Source organism: Chiloscyllium punctatum, chromosome 23 (assembly GCF_047496795.1).
Source record: "Chiloscyllium punctatum isolate Juve2018m chromosome 23, sChiPun1.3, whole genome shotgun sequence".
Taxonomy (NCBI): domain Eukaryota; kingdom Metazoa; phylum Chordata; class Chondrichthyes; order Orectolobiformes; family Hemiscylliidae; genus Chiloscyllium; species Chiloscyllium punctatum.
In genome coordinates, this window is record NC_092761.1 from 82,536,505 (window position 1) to 82,561,285 (window position 24,781).

The 24,781-nt window shown below is 40.0% G+C and overlaps 1 protein-coding gene across 1 annotated transcript in view; it reads left to right on the top strand.

Moving 5' to 3' along the window:
- Positions 1–1,790: 1,790 nt before the first annotated feature.
- Positions 1,791–24,781, top strand: part of LOC140494001 (POU domain class 2-associating factor 2-like) — a 48,320-nt gene continuing 25,329 nt past the window's right edge. Inside the window, exons 1-2 of the mRNA XM_072592932.1 lie at positions 1,791–1,881; positions 23,547–23,659. Of these exons, the coding sequence (XP_072449033.1) occupies positions 1,872–1,881; positions 23,547–23,659 (123 nt within the window). The 5' untranslated portion in view covers positions 1,791–1,871. The remainder of the gene's footprint in view (positions 1,882–23,546; positions 23,660–24,781) is intronic.

Consider the following 24,781-nt stretch of genomic DNA (forward strand, 5'->3'; position numbering starts at 1 on the left):
CTGACATGTGGTCAATGTTTGTCAAGTCCTCGGGGTCAGACTTGAAGAAAGCTGTGCCTGGTGAGATGAGGCAGGGTTGGGTCCCATGGTTTGGGGTACAAATTGAATCATTTTGGATGGGTTTGGGGGTTGGGGTTTTTGGCGTGGAGACTGATTGCCAAGAGTGTGGTGGTTGAAAGGGATCAGAGGGGAGGTATTTGGGTTGGGGGTGTTGGTTGAATGGTGAGTGGTAGTCACCCAGGTGTGCAAGTATGTTGTCAATTCTCTAAATTTTCATGGACAACTATTAGTGTAACTGAGTCAGAACCCTCTAACTTCCCTGATTTAATGGATTCCTTCAGAGGGGTCCAGACACAAGGAATTGTCAATTGGAATATTCAATTTCCGAGACAATTCCCAAAAGGTCTGCTGTGGAATATTGGGTCTACTCCACAGACCCAATAAGCAACTCCAGTCTACGCTGTTCCAGTGACTCTCTGGCCATCTCAATATCTGAGCCGAGATCTATCGGGAATATAACATTTTTTAAATGTTTCAGATGAATCTGAATTTGCTTTTTTGGCTATAAAAATAATTAAAACCTTATGTGTATTTTATTGGAAGATCATTGATCTGAAGCATTAACTCCTTTTGTTCTGCTCACCTGCCCCCCTGAGATTTGACATATCCATGATTTTTTTGTTTGAGATTCACTTCCAGCATTTTGCTCTTGTGACTGAACAAATACTGACATGGGTGATACAAGAAACAAGATATTGGCCTATGCAAAGAAGAAAGATTTCAAGGTTTGAAACAGTAAAAAATATTATTCTGATTAAACTCTTGTTTGGACTCTATGATAAAATATGCTGGATTGGTTGAATGGGTCCTTTTTTCATCCATGTGATCTTATGAAAACAAAGAATGAAATAACCTTTCAGTGACTTTCTAACATATGCTGTTTGCCTTCCTAGTTACAACACTGCAAAATTGCAAGAAAATATGTTTTCCATCCTTAAACATTGCAAGAATTTTAGGTTGGCCTCCAAAGTGAATTTAAGAATACCATGAACATAACTTGCTGAGCTCTCTTAATATCACTTTAATTTTAACTCTTAAAGGCAATGATTGGCTTTTGGTATAATATGTTGGATATGGCAATTAACATTTGCAAAATTTTACTTTGGTTTACACAGACGTTTTTGAGAAAGCTTCATTATTGGGCTTCAGGGCTCCAGCCTCCATCTTTTTGTATAGCTTGTTGCTGCAAATCAGTGGCTATTTTCACAGAATTTTGATATTCTATTAATGAAGAATAAAGGTGAAGAAACATCTTAGGTTCAGCAGATTGATGCCTTGAAAAAATATTTGCATTACCCATCTGGAACTCTCCGATCAGTTCAGTGTTGTTGCTGTGACTGAGATCAGCTACACTAGAATAGTGCAGAGATCACACCCGGGGTCTTTCTGCTCTCTGGACATCGACTTCACTTCCGACATGCACCTGTTAAAAATGAAGTATATTATAACCTAGCAGAGGGAAACATATATTTCTTAAATACAGGTACATATTAGTTTTTTGAAACAGACACCAAGGCACTAATTGTATGTTTGACTACCATCCAACCATCTATAATGTTAATGCAAATTCCAGAAAATCAACTGCTGGCAAGACTATTTGCATTTAAACAAATTGCAAAAGGTCAAACTATTTGCTGTATTGTATTGATGTATCCGAGAATAGGTTTCAGCAGACTCGCGACACATTCTGCAGTGGTACAATGTTCTAATGTGGTTGCTGTAAATCTTGCTAATCAAAGTTGCTTATTTTTGAGAATATTTAAAAAAGCCCAGAAGAGCATTTGAACTAATTCCATCAATTCTGCTGCAACATGGAAACTAGTAAGTATTACTCCTTACCAGATATTCTTACATTTATTAAATATGGTTAGTAATGTCTGCAAAACAATTTTGTGATCCAATCCCTGTTTGGTATGACAACAATGCGAGTGGCTATTTTTAAATTTCTGGTGTTTAATTTTAGAATTTATTCAATTTTAATAATCAATATGTTTTAAAAGAAAAGTTTCCCTTTTGAATTTCACTCATAGTTTGACCTATTGAGATGCTTTTCTTCCACTAATTTGGAACTAAGACAAAATGGTCATGAGTAAATCGTTAAATTCTGACTCTAAACTCACAAAAGCTTCCTAGTGGACATGCAGGGACTGTGGACCTTGGAGTGACAATGAGTTGCTCTCAACAGCTGAATTAACTGCTTGAGCTGTTAAAATGATGCTCCAAAATGATGCTGATAGGCACTTAACATTCTTAGAACCTTGTCCAGTAAGGAGTTAACAGTAGTGGGAATGGTGAGGGAGTAGAAAATTGGCAAGGAAAATACTGTAAACAACCATAAAATAGCATTTCACAGAGAATAATTGAAAGTATATTAATATGTAATAAATTTCAATGACAAGAAGAAATTACGTAGGGAAAGTAATTTACTTTTGTAATTTAACTACAGCAGTCTGATTATCTCCATTGAAACCCACTGGCACACATTTAAAATAATGCTATCACAAAAAAAAATCTTGTTTTATTGAAGAAGACAATTAATTCAGAGGCATAGTTGATACATTAATAATTATTTGTATAAGTACAATTTCCAGTAACTGTTATGAAGAGATAAGTAGACACCATGTGTGTCTGGCATGGGATTTGTGTTCCATGACATGATGAACTGGTGGATGGTTCTGCATGATTATAGTTGCAATATACAGACTGTACTTAAGTAATGTAGAAATAAACTGATTAAACTTGTCAGAAGCTAAAACAAAAATTGTGAGAAAATTTCAGCAGGCTTGTTAGAGTTAACATTTCAGGTCGAGTGACCCTACCTCAGGACTCAGTTGAGGTGTTGAGCATTTCCAGCAACTTTATGCTTTGTTTCTGATTTATAGCATGCACTGTTCTTTTGGTTTTTTTAAACTTGTTGGAAGGTTGGAAGGAATGTTGTGATATGGAATCTGGACAGTTTTAAAATATTCTCAAATAAATAAAACAATGAACTGTGGATACTGGAGATTGGAAATAAACAAAAATAGAAATTGCTGAAGAAACTCAGCAGGTCTGGCAGCATCTGTGGAGGAAGAACAGAGTTAACTTTTGTATTCAGTGACCCTTAATGAGAACTACTCACAGAATTGCTCTCAATATGCCCTGGATTTATTCAAATCATCTAATCATTCCATTTTTAGCACTGACTTCCACACTTCCACTTTTACATTCCTTATTTTTGCTTTGATGGGGGATTCTCGTTTAAAGCACAACAGCAAAAGAAGTTAGCAACATTTAGTATAGAGAAGATTTTTGCTGGGGATCTTACATTCATAGTTAAATGCCATGAAGAATTATTCACCATTTATTAAAGTTTTTTTTTGGATGTGTGAATGCCCTGTATCCAATTCAATATTTTGTAACCACTCAGTAGGAAATGCTCACTGTACTGTAGAATTCTTTAAATATAACTTAATTCTTAAATATCGTCCCCTCCCCAGTTTCATCCCTGTCTGCAAGGTCATTCCTTATCTAGTGCATATTATTTACTCGGTTTTCATTCTGACTGTAAAAAATGAACCTGCCTTCTATCCTCATATATTGCTAGTCTTGTAAATTTGTAAAAAATGCTAAATAAACAATAACACGGATAAAGGTGTTTCTTTTTCCCCGACTCAACTTCTGCAACATTCTCAGCCCCTGTCAAGCTAAGAATTCATCTTGTTTTTTTAAAAATAATAATTAATTTCTCTACCTGTACCTGAAAATAACCCCTCGAGATCAGACCCACTAAATTCTCAAACAATCTAAGACGCGAGTGCACAGTTTCAACTCGTACCGAGGCGTTTTACAATGCTGTTACGAAAAGGGTGCGAGTAGCTCGCTCCCATTGCACAAGTAAATCTTCCCTACTGCTGACTGTGCAATTCAGATATGTGCACCGTTAAATTACCTCAACAGGAGATTATGTTGCAAAGACCTGGTCTCAGAATTCCTTTACACAATCTACCGGAAAAAAAATCTTGTTTTTCGGTTCTTATTTATTTTAAAGAAGTAACGGGTGATGATGCAACTCTGAAGGTAAATACCTTCACTGGTTAAAAAGAAGGTAATCATAGATACAAAAAAAAACAAGTAGGCTCCTATAAAAATAATTGTAATCGCCCCTCTCATGTCTGTACATTATTCCTTATGCTTAAAGTGTTCTTTATATCAGCTAGTGAGCAGATTGACTCTGCCCTTAGTCCCTAAGAAATCCGAGTACAATGAAATCAAAGAGTTGCAGAAATGTGTATTAAAATCAGTTTGCTGTGCTCATTGAAGCACGGAATTAAACACTGTGTAAAAGTTGTATTGAGTTTGTACAGACAAAAACTATCAGAAAGGAATTCTTGATGAAGGGCTCCTGCCCGAAACGTCGATTTTCCTGTTCCGCGGACGCTGCCTGACCTGCTGTGCTTTTCCAGCACCACTCTCATCTTGACTCTAATCTCCAGCATCTGCAGTACCCACTTTCACCAAAAGTATCAGAAAGGCGACCAGATGCTCTGGTCAAATGACTTTGCAACACCCATTTCGACATATATTTAACAGTGACAACTCTTGAAGCACAAAGGTAGGAGTAATTTTAAAATTTAAAACAAGGATTCGAATTTGGAAAAGATTAGATACATCTAGCGACTGATTTTAAGAGCTAAATATTGCGGGACTCAGCTTGGCAGGGGAAATAGAATTAGAAGAGTTGAACAAACCATGGACCCACAAATTTTCTCTCAAATCTCTATCATTCTTGGACATAATTTTAAAATGAGTTCAAATAACAGAAAATAGAGACGTTAATGACTTGTAGTTTTATAGCAAAAGAGTGTTGAAATCAATGAAGTTTTTGAGGGATTTTATGGTCTCTCAGGCATTAAAATCTTCATCTAAAGTTCTGATCCCAGCTGATATAATCAAAGTCACTCATCAACCAGAAGAAGAATGCCTCATCTTCTGTCTGCGGATCTTACAGCCGCAGGCATTAACATTGACTTCACCAGTTTCCAAATCTCCCCTTCCCCCACTTCATCACAGATCCAACCCTCCAACTGGACTGCAACCTGTCCAACCTGTCCATCTTTCTTCCCACCTATCTGCTGCACCCTCCTCACTGACCTATCACAATCATCTCCCACCTGCGTCACCATTCCATCTACCCTTCCCCCCACCGGTACCATCCACTCCCCCCCCCCCCATTTATCTCTCAGCCCCCTTCCCCCTCCACATTCCTGATGAAGGGCTTATGCCTAAATATAGATTCTCCTGCTCCTCGGATCCAGCACCACCTTTTGACTCTGACTCTCCAGCATCTACAGTCCTCACTTTCTCCTCGACATAATTACCGGACAAGTCAGATCCCAGACACAAATAAATCAAAGAACTGCAGACGCTGGAGATCTGGCACAAAATGAGAAATTACTGGAGAAACACAGCAAGTCTGTCAGCATTTGTGGAAAGAAAGCAGAGTCAATGTTTTTACAGGACTTGGGTCAGGTGAGTTTTGGAATACAGCGTTCAGTTCTGGTCTCCCTGCTGCAGGAACAATACTGTCAAACTTAAGAAAGTTGTTAAAGGACGTTGTCAGAATTGGAAAAGTTGAGCTGGAGACGTAGGCTGGGGTTATTTTCCATGGAGTGTAGGAGATTGAGGGGAGACCTCATAGAGATTTGTAAAATCATGGATAGGCTGAATTGCGAAGGTCTTTTTCCCAGTGTAGGGGAATCCAAAACTATAGAACATAGGAGAAAGAGGAAAGATTTAACAGGGACCTAAGGGGCAACCTTTTCACACAAAGGGTGGTGCATGTAGGGAATGAGATTCCAGAGGAAGTAATGGAGGCTGGTACAATTACAACATTTAAAAAGTATTTGGATGGGGACATGAATAGGAAGGGTTTAGAGGGATATCGACCAAATGCTGGCAAATGGGACTGGATATCTGGTCGGCATGGATGAGTTGGACTAAAGGATCTGTTTCTGTGCTGTACAACACTATGGCTGTATGACTCTAAATTAATGGATTATCATAATCATGAGGTATCAAGACAATGTAAGAGGAGAGAATCTGCTCCACGTATCAGAAGGGTCAAGAACTGAAGGGCACTCACCTGAGGTGATTGCAATATGTGTTCCTACTGCAGGAGATAGGGCACCACTATTAAATATGGCTACCAGGAACCATCTGTGCACACACAATTGCATCCAGGATATCACACCGTATGTGTTAAAGCTCATGATGGTCACAGCCAATGTCATAGACTCATACAGCACAGAAGATGCTCTTCAGCCCATCGAATCAGTGCTGGCCTATCTGCACTCATCCCACTTTCCAGCACTTGGCCAGTAGCTTTGATTGTTATGTCACTCGTATTTGAAACAATCCAAAGAAGTAATTGTTATGATAATTGCAGACTCATTCAAATCGAACATGCAATGCTTTATCCTTTCCAAAGCAAATGAAGGATCTTTGAGTGTTTAAAAACAAGCATTTTGACTCCAAATTTGAATTAAACTGATTAATATTACAGAAACATCCGTATCATCAGGTTGTAAATGCATGAAAGGAGAATTTCTGATAGAAAAATTGACTTTTGCATTAGATTTTCATTTTGGGGAATAATTCCTCCAAAATGACTGAATGCCCTTATTTACATTAATTTATAAAATGTGGTACTTTGTTGTTGAAAACGGTAACCTGATCGTACACATGGTACTGGCCATAACTAAGGAGCAAAGAAACCATTTTTGACCTGGAAGTAGATAGGGTCTAAAATAACTCTGAGTGTGATTTTCAAAACAGAATTAGAAAATTATCTGAATAGGAAAGATTTGTAGGGCCATGGGGAAAGGTAAGTAGGAAATTTGCAGATCTGGTATGAATGTAACAGACCAAAATACATTTACTAGATTAGATTCCCTACAGTGTGGAAACAGGCCCTTTGGCCCAACCAGTCCACACCGACCCTCCAAAGAGTAACCCACCCAGACCCATTTCCCCTCTGATTAATGCACCTAAGACTATGGGCAATTTAGCACGGCCAATTCACCTGACTTGCACATCTTTGGACTGTGGGAAGAAACCAGAGCAAACCCATACAGACATGGGGAGAAGGTGCAAACTCCACACAGATAGCTGCCCGAGGCTGGAATTGAACCTGGGACCCTGGTGCTGTGAGGCAGCAGTGCTAACCACTGAGCCATTGTCTTGCCGTATGCTGTAGCTATTCTATAATTATTGCTGCAGAAAGTTGTTTGTCTTGTATTCATCAGAACATTTTGCAGGAAGTACCAAATTTAAGTGAAATTAACATTAATACTGAAAGGAGAATGTTGATTGGTTGGCAGAGTCTTACGTGCTTTCCAGGCCGATCACACTACAGAAGTGTGTCAGGGTAACAGAACAGAGTGCAGGATACATTGTTACAGCTGCTGAGAAGGTGCAGAAAGAGATCAACATTAACATTTAAAAGGTCCATTCGAAATATGAGGAATCTATTCTTGAATCTGTTCATATGTGTATTCAAATTTTTATATGTCCTGCCCAATGGAAGAGGGTGGAAGAGAGTATAACCAGGGTGAAAGGGATCTTTGATTATATTGCTTTCCCAATGCAGCTGGAAGTATAGACGTGGTCAATGAATGGCAGGTTGGTTGTGTGATGGTCTGGGCTGTGTTCATGACTCTCTGTAGTTTCTTGCAGTCTTGAGAAAAGCAGTTGCCATACCACGCTGTGATGCATCCAGATAACATGTGTTCGGTGGTGAGTCTATAAAAATTCGCAAGAGTCTTTATGGACTTCTGAACTTTGTTAGTCTCCTGATGAGGTAGGGTGTTGTTGTGCTTCCTTGACGGTAGGGCAGATTATTGGTGATCATTACTCCCAGGAACTTGATGCTCTGAACCAGCTCCACCTCAAATACCATTGTTGACCAAACAACTGTGTTTAGATTAGATGTGGAAACAGGCCATTCAGCCCAACAAGTCCACACCGACCCTCCAAAGAGTAACCCACTCAGACCCATATCCCTCCGACTAATGCACCTAACACTACGGGCAATTTAGCATGGCCAATTCACCTGATCTGCACATCTTTGTGACTGGGGGAGGAAACCAGAGTACCCGAAGGAAACCCATGCAGACATGGGGAGAATGTGCAAACTCCACACAGACAGACGTCTGAGGTGGTATTGAACCCAGGTCCCTGGCGCTGTGAGGCAGCAGTGCTAGCCACCATGCCACCCCTATGTTGTTCCATGATTCTTTGAAAACCTGAACTGGCTCACCAATGCCTTTCACAGAAAACTCCATGTTTATCTGGTATGGTCTGAACATGACATCAGTTTACTACAATATAGCTGAGTCTTCATACCCCCAGATAACTGTGAGCAGGCAATAAATATTATTTTGGAAGCGCACCCATAATCTAATAAAGGAATAAAATGTCTTTTGATTTTCTTTAAAAAAGATATCCTCTTTCGTATTTTCTTCAAAATTTAGGAGAGATGTTTTCATGTTTTTCTTATGAACAATAGAAATCCAATGAGTTGGGCATTTTTTGTGCCATATTTGTCTACAGGTAAATTCACAGCTTAGTAAGGCCTTGAGCCAAGTTGACACAGATGGCTCCAGGGTCTATCTTTGGTTCTGCACAGCTGATGGACAATAGATGGTGAGAGAAGATTTGATTGTGACTTGCAGTAGGAAGTTGGATAAATAATTGAAGATAAAATATTGTATATCAGGAAATATCAATAAGATCCAATAAGTGTATTAATGGATAACCATTTGAAAGAGCTCACATGAGCAAGATGGACTCATTGACCACCTTCTCTGTTTTAAGATTCTTTGACTCAGGCCATTATTTTCATTGGTGCTGAAGGTAGAAATGGCAAGCATCTTTCATATTTTACACTTGCGGAAGATCAGGCAGGCTTTCACTCACTGTATCTTTGGCACTCAATGTTTCAGTTTACATCAAAGGCTAGGTACTGAGGAGGCTCCTAGAGAACTTGTTATATTGCTAGGTTCTTATTCAAGAAAGGGTGGCATTTCACCTGATTACAATTCCCAGAAGTGATGGAAAACATGTACAATGAATTATTTGCAATTGCAGTTATATGTTAATAGGCTAATAAGGTAACACTCATGGGAAGATTGGAAAGCAAAAGGAAATTTTCAGAATTTATTGACTGTAATCTCACTGAGAATCCTGGACAACAGTGGAATTCCTGATTAGAAGCAGGCTAATATTTTATATGGTTAGAAAATCAGGTGTTGATTTTTGGCTATTGAAGAATCTTACTGTCGATGACTTCAATGTGGACTTGAAAGGAGACAGAGAGATGCAAAAGTGATCAACATGTGCAATCAAATAACTGATATGAAAGTGTTTTTCATTTCATTAAATTGCTGATATATCACGCATTGTGACAATTTTAGCAACTTTATGTACTCAGTGAAGCAGAGGTCCCAGTAAATTGCAGGATTCAGTCCAGCTGACTTTGATTGATTATAGGAGAAAGTGAGGACTGCAGATGCTGGAGATCAGAGCTGAAAATGTGTTGCTGGAAAAGCGCAGCAGGTCAGACAGCATCCAAGGAATAGGAGAATCGACGTTTCGGGCATAAACCCTTCTTCAGGAAGTGGAAAGTGTGTCCAGCAGGCTAAGATAAAAGGTAGGGAGGACGGACTTGGGGGAGGGGTGTTGGAAATGCAATAGGTGGAAGGAGATCAAGGTGAGGGTGATAGGCCGGAGTGGGGTGGGGGCGGAGAGGTCAGGAAGAAGATTGCAGGTTAGGAAGGCGGTGCTGAGTTCGAGGGATTTGACTGAGACAAGTGGGGGGAGGGGAAATGAGGAAACTGGAGAAATCTGAGTTCATCCCTTGTGGTTGGAGGGTTCCTAGGCGGAAGATGAGGCGCTCTTCCTCCAACCGTCGTGTTGCTATGGTCTGGCGATGGAGGAGTCCAAGGACCTGCGTGTCCTTGATGGAGTGGGAGGGGGAGTTGAAGTGTTGAGCTACGGGGTGGTTGGGTTGTTTGGTGCGGGTGTCCCAGAGGTGTTCTCTGAAACGTTCCGCAAGTAGGAGGCCTGTCTCCCCAATGTAGAGGGGGCCACATCGGGTGCAGCGGATGCAATAAATGGTGTGTGTGGAGGTGCAGGTGAATTTGTGGCGGATATGGAAGTATCCCTTGGGGCCTTGGAGGGAAGTAAGGGGGGAGGTGTGGGCGCAAGTTTTGCATTCTTGCGGTTGCAGGGGAAGGTGCCGGGAGTGGAGGTTGGGTTGGTGGGGGGTGTGGACCTGACGAGGGAGTCACGGAGGGAGTGGTCTTTTCGGAACGCTGATAGGGGAGGGAAGGGAAATATATCCCTGGTGGTGGGCTCCGTTTGGAGGTGGCGGAAATGATGGTGGATGATACGCTGTACATAGAGGTTGGTGGGGTGGTGGGTGAGGACCAGTGGGGTTCTGTCCTGGTGGCAGTTGGAGGGGCGGGGCTCAAGGGCGGAGGAGCGGGAAGTGGAAGAGATGCGGTGGAAGGCATCGTCGACCATGTCTGGGGGGAAATTGCGGTCCTTGAAGAAGGAGGCCATCTGGGTTGTACAGTTTTGGAACTGGTCCTCCTGGGAGCAGATGCGGCGGAGACGAAGGAATTGGGAATATGGGATGGCATTTTTACAGGGGGCAGGGTGGGAGGAGGTGTAGTCTAGGTAGCTGTGGGAGTCGGTTGGTTTATAATAAATGTCCGTGTTGATTCGGTCGCCAGAGATAGAAATGGAATGGTCTAGGAAGGGGAGGGAGGAGTCTGAGACGGTCCAGGTGAATTTGAGGTCAGAGTGGAAGGTGTTGGTAAAGTGGATGAACTGTTCAACCTCTTCGTGGGGAACGTTTCAGAGAACACCTCTGGGACACCCGGACCAACCAACCCAACCACCCCGTAGCTCAACACTTCAACTCCCCCTCCCACTCCACCAAGGACATGCAGGTCCTTGGACTCCTCCATCGCCAGACCATAGCAACACGATGGTTGGAGGAAGAGCGCCTCATCTTCCGCCTAGGAACCCTCCAACCACAAGGGATGAACTCAGATTTCTCCAGTTTCCTCATTTCCCCTCCCCCCACCTTGTCTCAGTCAAATCCCTCGAACTCAGCACCGCCTTCCTAACCTGCAATCTTCTTCCTGACCTCTCCGCCCCCACCCCACTCCGGCCTATCACCCTCACCTTGATCTCCATCCACCTATTGCATTTCCAACACCCCTCCCCCAAGTCCCTCCTCCCTACCTTTTATCTTAGCCTGCTGGACACACTTTCCTCATTCCTGAAGAAGGGCTCATGCCCGAAATGTCGATTCCCCTGCTCCTTGGATGCTGCCTGACCTGCTGCGCTTTTCCAGCAACACATTTTCAGCTATGATTTATTGTTGCAAAGATTGTGATATTAGAAGAAATGTCAGACCATTTAGGCATTCATATTGATTATAATGTAGTTTCATCCTCTTAAAAAGTCACAACAGTGTTTCTTCGGTCTCATGATCCAATTGAAAATTCCAGAAACTCAGGCTGTTTTGAAACTTCTTGTAATGCAATGACAGGATTTTCATTCTAAGCTGTTACTTTGCAAAGTGTATGGGGTTTTAGTGTTATATCATCTTGGCTCAATGGTGGCAATTTTGGATCAGAATTTGGTGAATAAATAACAGCATGTGATTGAAACACACCTGTATTAATTTTAAAATCAGCTAACAACTTGTAGTGAGGAAGAGCTACCTCAAACGTTGTGAGTGTCTACAAGGTGCTGGCTAATTTATGCTGCTCTGCCTTTAGCTTTACAAAAACAGCACCTCATCATCAACTGCCCAGTGAGTTTCATTAAGTTGCTATATTTGCAATTAATTGCTGATTAAACTTGTGACAGAATGCTGTTATGTATGCAATGATATAACATCCTTTAAATGATGTGGCAAATATTAATGATTGCTAATTCACTTCTCTTGTCCAAATAACATTTTTAATTCTCAATACTTCAGGTGATGAATTGTTTTTGAAGAAGTAACAAATGTCAAATTTTCAGACCTTGATTTTCTTCTTATTTTCCCTATATCTTCTTTCCACCTTTTTAATTCAACCATCATTCATTCTCTTTATTTCACTTTCTATATCTGATTTGACATTCAATAAAAGTCACAAAAGTCACAATAGATTTGACATTGAATAAAAGTCACAATAGAGAGTCAACTGGTGTTAGTTTAACCTCAGGGTTACCATGTCTCAGATGAGAGGTGTGCTCAAGAAAGTGGGGCCTTCATGTTGACCGCAACAGCAATTGAACAAATGCTGTTGGCATCACTGTACATTATAAAGCAGCAGTCAGTCAACTAAGTTAATCAGCTCCTAACATAAACAAAAATAGCTGGGGAAACACAGCAGGTCTGGCAGCATCTGTGGACAGAAAGCAGAGTTAATATTTCAGGTCCAAAGATCCTTCTTCAGAACCCTCACCTTACCTGATCCATCTCTGATTCCACCCTTCCCTTCCTTCACATCTCTGTTTCCATTTCTGGGGATAATAGGGCCAACTATGTCCACTACAAACCCACCGTCTCCCACAGTTTTTGAGTATACATCCTCATATCTTGCATCCTGTAAAGACTCAGTTTCTCCATCACATCTATTCTGATGACACTAACTTCTACTCGAGAGCTTCAGAAATATCCACCTTCTTCCTCAACTGAGGATTGCCATTACAATGGGTGAAAGGGCCATCAACTGTGTGGGACCTATTTCCCTTACTTCAGCCTTAACCCTTTCTTTTCCCTCCCACAACAACAATAGGATCCTCTGGTCCTCACTTCCTATTCTCCAGTAGCATCTACATCCAAAGGATCATTAGGCATCATTTCTGCCATTGCTAGACACATATTCCCCTCCCCTCCCTTGTCGGCCTTCCACAGTGACCGTTTCCTCTAACATCCTGTTTCACTCGTTCTTCATTCCCAACACCTCCATGGCACTTTCCCATGCAACTGCAGAAGGTGTACACCTGTTTGTTTGCTTCCTCCCAATCTAAAGCTCCAGATATACCTTACAGGTGATGCAGCAATTTACCAGCACTTCACTCAATCTAGTCTACTGTATTCCAGTTCTGAAGAATGGTCACTGGACCCAAACATTAACTCTGCTTTCTCTATATAGATGCTGTCACACTTGCTGAGTGTTCCCTTCACCCACAACGGTTTAGCTGGTCATTTATGCTTTCACTCTGTGGGATCCTGCTGGAAGAGATAACAAAGTGACTTCACTTTATAAAAAAAAATCAATCGTTATGAAGCGCTTTGTAATATGCTGAGGATGCAAATGACATTATATAAATGCAAACTTTGTTTTTGGTGAGTTTCATGTACAGCTTATATTCAACAGCAGAACTTTGGACTTGTTAGGGCTCAGTCTGTTAATAGCTAATTTTGTTTGTGAAAATAAGGTAGAAATTAATTCCTTGAAAGTGAGCACTGTGCAAATTTTCTGTTTCCAAAAAATAAGTGAATGAAGATTAACCTTCAGAATGTAGTACTGGAAAAGCACAGCAGGTCAGGCAGCATCCAAGGAGCAGGAGAATTGACATTTCAGGCATAAGCCCTTCATCATTCCTGACCTATTGTGCTGTTGAGCACTGTTGAGTGCTGGAAAAGCACAGTAGGTCAGGAATGATGAAGGGCTTATGTCCAAAATGTCAATTCTCCTGCTCCTTGGATGCTGCCTGACCTGCTGTGCTTTTCCAGCACTACACTCTTGACTCTGATCTTCAGCATCTGCAGTCCGCACTTTCTCCTAACCTTCAGAATGCACAAAGTACTGAATTTCCTCTTTTTTGTGGAACATGAGACAATGTTAGTTCCTTTTTGTGACAAATGGCATATCAATAAAATTTGGTGACGCCACTTGATTTGGGGAAAGGAAACACTTTCAGCAAACGTAATTCAATCAGCAGGTTATAAAGGATCGAGAAAACGCTCCTTGTTCTCATCACTAAAGATATCAATGGTTCTGGAGAATGTGGCCTTATGGTAATTGATCAACCACAATCCAAAATGTTGGAGTAGGCTCGAGAGGCTGAACAGCCAACACCTGCTTCTATATTCCTATAGTTCGCATTAAGAAAGAATGAAGTCTGAAATACTTCAAAATGTGGGGAATTTCAAGACCAGGAGGCACGTTTTAAAGGTGAGAGGAGAGAGATTTTTTTTACACAGTGGGTGGTTCGATGAACTTCCAGCAGCAGCAATGGATGCGGATATAATTACAATGTTTAAAAGACATTTGGATAAGTATATGAATAGGAACGGTTTGGAGGGGTATGGGCCAGGAGTAGGCAGCTGGAACTAGTTTAGTTTGGGATTATAGTTGGCATGGACCTGTTGGACCAAATGGTCTGTGTTTCTGTGCTGATTGGCTCTATGATTCTATGAAGTCATTGAGTGTGATAACTGTGAAACTGTGGCTCCACAGATGGTCTGCTGAAATATAAAGATGATGGGAAAGTGAGGGCTGAGGATCTTTGATATCAAGCTCAGGATTCCCAATGAGTCCCAACAGAAAACCTAGGTTATTGTATCATCTTGTATGGCCATAAGGGAAATAATCTATGTTTGAGAAAACAAAGGAAAATTGAGTACAAAACAATAAAAGCACACACACACTCATTAAGGGAACAGGAAGGTATAGATAATGAAGCAACAAATTTGTGGTATGGCTGTATTCGGACAGAGCTTGCTTTGTATTTGCTGTTTACTTTCCTCTTACCAACACAAGCAAATCTCATTCTCGGTCAACGCGATTCTCCGGAAACACTCTTCCTTTTGTTCCTCTGATCCATTTAACAGCAGCCATCAGGTTTACCTGATATTTGAATAGAGATCTTTACAAATAACCCCCAGGTGCAGGTGGTGGTTAACTGCAACAGGTTCACTGCACACTGGCTTTAAAGGCTGCTTTGTGCAAGAGTGAGTGGTTACATTGCACAATTGGCAGATTCAAAATTCATATAATAACACTTCCAAACATATGCTTCCTTGATCTGTCCCCTCTTTGAGACTCCTTTCTTTGATATATACCAATGTCACAATACAATGGTTCAGAAACCTCAGTAAAATTACGTGGTGCTATAGGCTATAACGTTATTTCCAAAGCAGATGTGAAAATATATTATTTGTGTTTGATTCACTGGTGATTCCTTTAATCTTCAGGTGTATGTGCGCTGTAATGGTTGCAGTATTTAATGACAGTCAGCAGTAACTGATCATAAATTTATTGTCTGCAATGCAGTGCTGATTATCACACTGTCATAAGCACTGTCAGAGTTGTATTTTGGATGAAATGTTAAATCAAGATCTGATCTGCCTGCTTGGGTGAATGTATATGACCCTATGGTACAATTTGGAAGTATTGCAGGGGCACTATCCTTGGTGTCCTGGACAATGCTTATCCCACACTCAGCAACTTCAAAATGGATTATTCAGTCATTAAAAAGTAAAGGCAGACGTGCATACTGCAGATGCTGGAGATTAGAGTCAAGATTAGGGTGGTGCTGGAAAAGCAGGTCAGGCAGCATCCGAGAAGCAGGAAGATCAACATTTTGGGTCGGAGCCATTCATCAGGAATGAGGCTGGGAGCCTCGGGGGTGAAGAGATAAATTAGAGGGGGTGGGGCTGGGGAGAAGGTAGCTGAGAGTGCAATAGGTGGTTGGAGGTGGGTGTAAAGGTGATAGGTCAGAGAGGAGGATGGAGCGGATACGTGGGAAGGAAGATTGACCTATGAGGATGGTGCTGAGCTGGGAGGTGGGAACTGGGGTAAGGTGGGGTGAGGGGAAATGAGGAAACTGGTGAAGTGCAAATTGATGCCATGGGGTTGGAGGTTCCTGAGGTGGAAGATGAGGTGTTCTTTCTCCGGGCGTCTGGTGGTAAAGGAGTGGCGGTGGAGGAGGCCCAGGACTTGCATATCCTCAGCAGAATGGGAGGGGGAGTTGACATGTTCGGACCTTTACCCCATGTTAGAGTTACATGTAGGCCAGACAAGATAAGAATGACAATTTACTTCCCTAAAGGACATTAGTGAACCAGGTGGGTTTTTCCTGACAATTAACAATGGTTTCACAGTCATTATGAGACTCCTAATTCCAAATTTTTATTGAATTCAAATTCCACCAGCTGGTGGGATTTGAATCTGAGCCCCACAACATTATACATGGGTCTCTAGATTAACAGCCCAGTGATAATACCATTAGGCTATTGCCTCTCCCATTGCCTGCACGACGGAGCAATTTAGCATGGCTAATCCATTTAACCTGCACATCTTTGGCAATTGGAGCACCTGGCAGAAACCCATGCAGACACAAGGAGAATGTGCAAACTCCACATAGACAGTCATTCAAGACTAGAATTGAACTTAGGCCCTTGGGTGCTGTGAGACACTGTGCTGTCACTAATGAATAATGAGCTGTTATAAACTATGCTGAACATTGTGACATTCCTACGTGTGACCTTATGATATAGGGAAGATTATTAATGAAGCAGCTGAAGATGGTTGGGCTTATGGCCGCAGCCTGCAAAATTCTTGCAGAGAGTCCTGGAGCTGAAATGACTGACCTCCAACAATTAAAGAGTGTTTCTTAGTCCTGGGAGAGTCTGTCCCTCTGATTTTCAGTGACTCTAGTTTTGCTAGCACCCAAGATACCACACTTGGTCAAATGCTGCTTTGACAACAAGGGCAGCACTGTCATTATCCTTCACCTCTGGAGTTCAGCTCTTTTATCCTTGTTTGAAACAAGACTGTAATGAGGTCAGGAGAAGCTTGGCCCTGACAGAACCCAAACTGAGCTGAGTGAGCAGCTAATTGCTGAGCATATGCTGCTTGATAGCACTGTATTACTGATATGGCCATTCATGCCTTTACGATTTCCTGACTCTATCCAGTCCTATTCCAATTGGTCTCTTCCCTTTCACAGCTTACATATTCTGACCTAAGTCACAAAGCTGTTATATATGTTTGTAAAGGCAGAAGATACAGAAGCTTGATATGCATGCACCAACAGGTTCAAGAACATCTTCTTCCCTGTTGTTATTAGATTGTTGAATGGACTTCTCTAATTTCAAATCTAATGTTGACCTTGCTTTTGTGCACCTCGTGTGCAGTTGTAACCTTGTCTGCCTCACTCAGTCTAAGCACCCACTGATCTGTATGTTCTTGCTTGTTATGATCTGGCCATACTCCTCATAAACCAAAATTTTCACCGTACTGAGATACATGTGACAACTATAAATCAAATCAACTAAAGGGCTCTTAAAGGTCCAAGTGAATCAGTTCTACTATTTTAACTTTGTATGGATTTTCTATTTCAAAGAACTCAATAATGTTGGCCAAGCAAAACCTTTTCTTTTGAAATCCGTGATGACTTTTTTGTGACTGTTTTGTGATCTTGCTTTTCAAAAATAAGAAATACTTGCAAATATAAAGGACTACTCACAATCTCAGGATGTCCAAAAGTACTTTGTATGCAATGAAATACTTTGGATGTACACTTTTAGAATACTTTCAGCAATAAGAAGGCAGCACACTCCCACAAACAGCATTTAAATAAAAGACCAGCCTCACCTGTTTCAGTGATGTTGGTTGATGCATAAATATTGGTCAGGACATAGGGAGAACCTGCTGCTGTCTGTCAAAACAGTGTCACGGACTCTTCCTTATCCACCTGAGAGGACAATCAGGATCTCAGTTTGATGTCAAATCCAATGGGCAGCACTTCCAGCTGTGATGAAGTATTTTTCGTTGTGAGTGTTACTATGTGGAAGGAGGCCAGTCAGCCCATTAAACCTGAATTGGTTTTATTGCCTAAGGCCAATCACCTGCTTTCTCCCCATACCATTGAACATTATTTCTAGAATCGTAGAATCCCTATGAATTGAAAAGAGGCCATCTAGCCTGTCGAGTCGGCACCAATCATCTGAAGAGTAACCAACCTAGACCCTACTGTATCCCCGTAACCCCGCATTTACCTTGGCTAATTCATCTAGCCTGCACATACTTGGATGCTATGGACCATTTCCCTTTCCCTAACCTATACATCTTTGGGTTATTTCTATTTAAATAATTGTCCAATGCTTTCTTGTATGCCTCAACTGAGCCCAACTCCACCACTTCTCAAGGTAGTGCATTCTGCATCCTACACTGTGTGACAAAGTCTTTTCTTGCATCACCCTTCCTTATTTTGAACAATACTTTAGATCCATACCCTCTCATTTCTTTTTCTGACCAGGAACTGTTTCGCCATATCTACTCAATCTAGCCCACTCATGATTTCGAAAGTCTCTATCAGACATCCTCTCAGCTTTCTTCTGTCCAAGAAGAACAGTCCCAACTTCACTGAAGTTTCTCATTCCTGGAACCATTCTTGTAAATTGAGTGGTTAGTGGGGTAATTGGATGCTCGTGGAGTATAGGGACTATAATTGTGGAGCAGGGGTTGATGGAGCTAGGGGTTAATTTAAAGATTTAGTTATTTATTTATCCGGGAGTTAGACAGATTAAAACTTAGCCCAAGTATCATCCCAGTCAGTATCCCAGAGCTGTTTGAGACTTCCAACTCTACACAGAATCAAAGACACCATGAATTTCCTATGAGTTGGGTCATTGCCATTTGAAGTTTAAATTTTCCAGGCAATGCCAAGTAGGTCCCTGTATTACGAATCATGTAGGGTTGTATGTCTAGTCTTTGAATCATCAGAGACTAAAGGATTTGGCCATTATATAAATTGCTTTCCAATTTGAGTCCGATAGATAGCTTTTGGACAACAGACTATAGCCATCCTTCATGTTTCAGGGTAGACCTTTTTGACAATTGATGATGGAATAGTGAACCAGTCTTCCTTTGAGAAAGTTTTATTTCCTGAACTATCTAGCTCAGCACTGTTTTGGATTGATAATTGATTTTGTACTATTAATACTTAGTTCAGAGTGGTGTAGGATTCTGAGTTAGCTGGCAATGAAAACTATCTGGTAATCTTCTGCCATTTAAAATATAAAGACACCATTAAAAGGTACTGTTAATCCCAAAGTTTAGCAATTATCTTCACAATATCTCACCTATGCTTTGCTTTAAGTGCTAACAGATTGTGGTATAATGGCATAGTGGTTATATTGCTAGCAATTCAGAGGTCTAGACATAAACTCAACCAAGATGAGTTCAAATTCCACTACAGTCAGTGAATTTTAAAGTCAGCTAATTAAATATATCTATAATTAAATAATAACTGTCAGAGATGATGATTGTGGAAATGCTGACTTGTTGAAAACTTATCTTGTCTCTTAACACCTTTTATGAGTGGAAAGCACTTGTCCTTACCCTGGCCTGTATCTGACTCCAAATCCACACCAATGCAATTCAATTGGCCCAGCATGCCATTCCATTTTATTCAGGAAAATGGCTCACCTTCACCTCCTCAAGAGGAATGTTGAATGAGCAATGACGGACAGTGAGTGATTAAAGAATGTTACAGTTTAAGTATTCAAGATGTAAGATAAACACAGATGAGGAAGGCCATCATTAGAGGAAATCACTGACAGTAGTCAACTTGTTCCTGTAGAATTGCTTGTGTGAAGCAGTCCTTCCTAACAACAAATCTAAGTTCAGTTTAAAGTGTTTATTTACTGAGAAGTAGTGCTCTAACTGTATATTCACTATATTACTTACAATCTTGCATATTTATTTAGATTTCTCCCGACATCAGTAGGACTCCAATTTTACCAAATAACCTTATTGTTTTCAGTAATCCCCAATTGTTGTTCATTCAGGGCAATAATATGTCAAATATAATCATTTGATCATTGGCCTTTGATCAAGTTTTATTTGCATTCCCTTCATCTCTTTACAATTACACTTCAATTACTGTATCATAGTATTAAACTTTTATTGTCCTGTGTAATTACAATATAGCTAGTACACGATTCTCACTATTCGCTGAAACTTGCATTGCCTTTAGCAAGTTCACTACTTGGGTTGTGCTGTCAGTTAAAATTACTCTCTTTAATTGTCTCTGTTAAAATGAATTGTGACTCCAGTATCTTAAACAGCTAAGAGCTATCTCCACAATCAAAATAGGTTCCTTATAATCTGTATAATTGTCAGTCAGTTAACATCCACCGGCCTGACTTGCAACTATATCAACTTTCTTTCACTGTTACTGGGTCAAAAACTTAAATATCCCTCTAGGCACTGTGGATGTACCTAAGTCATGAAGACTGTGATGTGAGCAGCTCACCACCCCTTTCTCAAGGCAAATTATTAGGATTAGAATTAGACTTAGGTTTATTGTCACAGGTACTCAAGTACAAAAGTGCAGTTTACAATGTTGCTTCACATGGCACCATCTTAGGGACCTAGGTACAAATCTTATATACACACTAGAGAAATAAAGAAAAAAAGTAAGAGATGAGCAATAAGTGCTGACTTTGCCAATGATGCCCACATCCCAAGGATGGGTAAAAATTGAAAAAAAAGGTACATCATACCTATCCAATTATCTGCAGGTATTATCTTAATGGAAAGGCCATTTATTTCAGCTTATTTGTTTCCCCACTCTGTACAACTAGATGTGCCACTAGATTGTTTCAGAAAGCAATTAACAATTGATCATGTGCAGGTCAGACTAACTAAGGATGTTCAATTTCCTTCCTAAAAAAACACCAGTGAATCAGACTTTCAGCCCAGTATTTAACTAATGTCATAACTATCAAAAAACAAATGTGTCAAATAAAGCCTTGCATTTATATAGAACTGTAAATGTCCTCAAGGTGTCTCAATGCACTTTGTATTGTATTAAGTAAATTTGAAGTCCAATAGCTTAATGTAATATAAGAACTTTTTATTGCCAACTTGCAAGCTCCAACAAATAGCGATGTGATAATTCTATTTGTTCATTGTGGTGGCTATGGTATAAATATCAAACAGGACAGTCGACCTGCTTTTTTAAAAAAATAATGACATTGAATCTTCTGTATTCACCTGAGAGTAGATAAATGGGGCCTCAGTTTAAAGTCACGTTCAAACATTCTCCAAATCAGAGAACGTGTCGACGTGTTTGAACTCAAGTCTTGACAGTGGGCCTTCAAACAAACAACCTTCTGATTTTCAGGTGAAGGAATCACCATCTGAGCCATAACTGGAAATGATATTGCACCTCTCTGATCGGACATTCTTTCACACACAAAAAACTCCCACTTCAAAAGTTTTATTCCTTGTGGTCAGGATTTTAATCCCCTCAAAACCCCTCTCCTTGCACAGTTCAAGTTGGACTCTACATATTTCTTAGTGCCCAGACGCTAAGTCACAAGAAGTTAGTATGATGGTACAGGAAGTGATTAGTAAGGTTAATGGAATGCTATCCTTCATTAGGAGAGGAATTGAACATCAAACTAAGCTATAATGCTTCAGCTTTATTGAGCATAGGTAAGAACACATCTTGAAAACTGTGGTTAGTTTTGGGTTCCTTGTTTGAGGAAGGTTGTAAATACATTGAACACAGTTCAGAGGAGGTTTTGTAGATTGATACCTGAAATTGCATCTGGACTTTTGAGGATAGATTGGACAAGTTGGACTTCTTTCCACTGGACCTTAGAAGAGTGAGGAATGATTTGATGGAAGTCCATAAGATCCTGAATGGTCTTGAATAGGTGAAAAGATGTTTGCTCTTGTGGGTGAGCCTTAAAGTAAGGACAGCATTTTAAAACTGGGGGATACCATTTTAGGATAGAAATGAGGCGATTTTTTCTTTCTCTCAAAGGGTTATGCAACTTTAGGCGTCTCTTTCTCAGAGGTGGTGGAGGCAGGGCCATTGATTGGCTTTAGTGCGGAGATTGATAGATTCTTTCTAGGTAGTTAATCAAATGTTATCAGGAAATGTGGAAGTTGGAACACAAGCAGATCAGCCATGAACTTACTGAATGGCAGAACAGTTCAGAGTAGATGAATGGCCTATTTTTACAGCTAATTCCTACATTAGTATGTTCATAAAATATAAATCATACAAGCTAACTTCATCAAAAGTTAGTAAATGACTTTAGTCATTCGTTTTCACTTAAGTTGGTTCTGCTAAATTTTTGATTTTTCATTATTTCTGCAAATAATTCCCTTTAGGAATGTGTCATTCCATTAGTAATGTGTGGGAGAACTATTTCACATTTTATGTTAGCCTAGAAACTCTCTCTGGTGTTATACCTGAAGATCTATAAATAGGATATTACACAAATTATTACTCACTGATTATATCTGTACTGAAACGGATAATATTCCTACCTACTGTTGCAATGGTATCATGACAGGTGACTCAGGAAATCTCTTTTAATCTGATATAGAAACAAAAAAAACCACAGTCCTTAAATAAATGGAACTTTCAAAACAGTAAGCAGTCTTTTCTGGAGAGAATTGAGCTAATATTTTTATGTTTATTCATGGGATGTGAGGATTTGTGGGCATTGAATGTCAGTGGGAAGGAGGTTAGATTTATATAACATGAATTACTGAAAGTCCATATTATTGTGCCATTATAAAAACTTACAGACAGATAAGTAAATGTTAAACAGGAGGCTCAAAAAGAAATTGACAAACCTTAAAATATGGCTCAACCAACCCCCCTTGTTACTATCTATTGTCTCATTCATAGCAAATGAAAGGTGCTTTTGAACATGACATTTTACAGTCAAGTAACTGGAGCCTAGAGTTCTTGATCCAGCAATTGAAAGCTTAAATGTTTGTAGATGCAGAAGGGCTAATCCTATCTTAATGTTGACATGCTAATACCTGGCATATCCATTGGATTTTCCAAAGATTTTGTAAGGCAACCTGCCTTCTTACCAACCTGATGTGGATTGAGACTTGGGGGCCTCTGTTCAGCATCATTCAGATTTTGTCAGATTCAGACAGCAAGTCTGGAATTGGTCTGAAATTGAAGTATATTTTATTGGTAAAAGTCCCTCTGTCTATACATTTACCTATGTAAAGGTAGACAGCAATTACCGACAAACATGTAAATTTCCTACTTCAGTGTTGAATATCATTGTTACAGTCTGTGCAGTGCTTGGGACATTATAACTGGCCTTGGTAAGGATACAGAAGCATTGTCCAGCTTTTCCACACCTGATTTTTATTTTGTGACCCTTTTCTGGAAAGAGCAGTTGGATGAGAAACAATCTGGTATGGAGCTGTGCTGATCAGCACTATTAAATGGTCCCTTCAACAAATTCCTTGAACCTACATTTGTATATGTGCATTACATTTGTTTATTTTTTTGTTAATGTTTAAATGTTAGATGCCATTCACTTTGAATGTCATTCACAGCAGGATGCTTGGGCAGACTGGGGTCTCAGGTTAATGCTGTGTTCCTCCATAAGCAACTTTTCCTCTTCATTTTTATTTTTATTTTAACAGTTCACTCGGAACACTCTAAACGTGTATATCAAGGAGTCCGCGTCAAGCACACTGTCAAAGATCTCCTAGCAGAGAAAAGATCCCGACAGACAAATGTGTCCTTCAAGTATAATGTGAGTAAACTAAGTTTTGTTTCTTCATTCAAATAGGAATCTGGATAAGACAAGAACATGGAACAAGCCATGTTGTAATTTCCCATCACAGTCCCAGAACCTAGACCACAGATCTAGTTGTTTACTTGTAATGGGGTGGGGAGAGAGATTTAGGGGATAAACTTGCCTTTAAAAACTGGAATAATAATTAAAAAAAACTTTTGAATTTCTTTACTGTCTGTTTGATGTCTACTTGAGTTTAAGTCTTCATTAGATGCTGAATGCTTTACCTTAATCATGAATGGTTGAATTAGGGAGTAATATATTTGAATTATGCTCTACTACATTCTCATGTTTGAGACTATTGTCTGGAATTTTCCATTCATTTTTTCATGTGACTAATTAATTTATTGGTAGAGGAAATAGGAACATTTTATAAATTTGAATTAAAAACAAAAGTACAATTTTACAGCCAAGTTGCAACGACCAATCCTCTGGGTAAAATGTATATCGACATTATGTTATCCATGAAATAAGCAGCTAGTTGTGTTCTCAAGCCTATTTCGAAGAATTAATCTATAAACCACAAAAACCAACAGATAGAATATTAATGTAAATGGAACGGGGAACACATAAATCATTGTTTCATTATATAAACTGGGCTACAGGAGGAGCAAGGTGATGAATAAATGTGTAGACAAAAAGTCTCTGATTTAGGATAATTCAAGCTGGTGGATTCTTGTAATCATGTCGAACTATCAGGATATTTTGTGTCCACGTGAGAATTTTATATCTTTTAATCAGCTTTCAACATGTTTGTGAATTGGAACTAATTTATTTTCATGTACGTAGGCTGTGATAATATGAACAGTGCAGTTCCAGTACCAGGAAATCTAGTCACTCGCAAATGAGATTCAAATCTCTTTCAGAAATTTGGATGCCCTCCCTAAGGCCAGTTCACCAGATCCAGATATTGGGACTGATATGCAAACTATCAAATGATTTCACAGGCAAGACGGTCAAAATATTTCCCGAAGAAAAACTGAGAATTGAATTTGACCAAAGGTCAGCTGCTAAGTCAATTTCAGGGAGTTTCATGGAGGGTTTTTCTGTCAGCTTAGCAAATTATCTCAAGAAATTCTA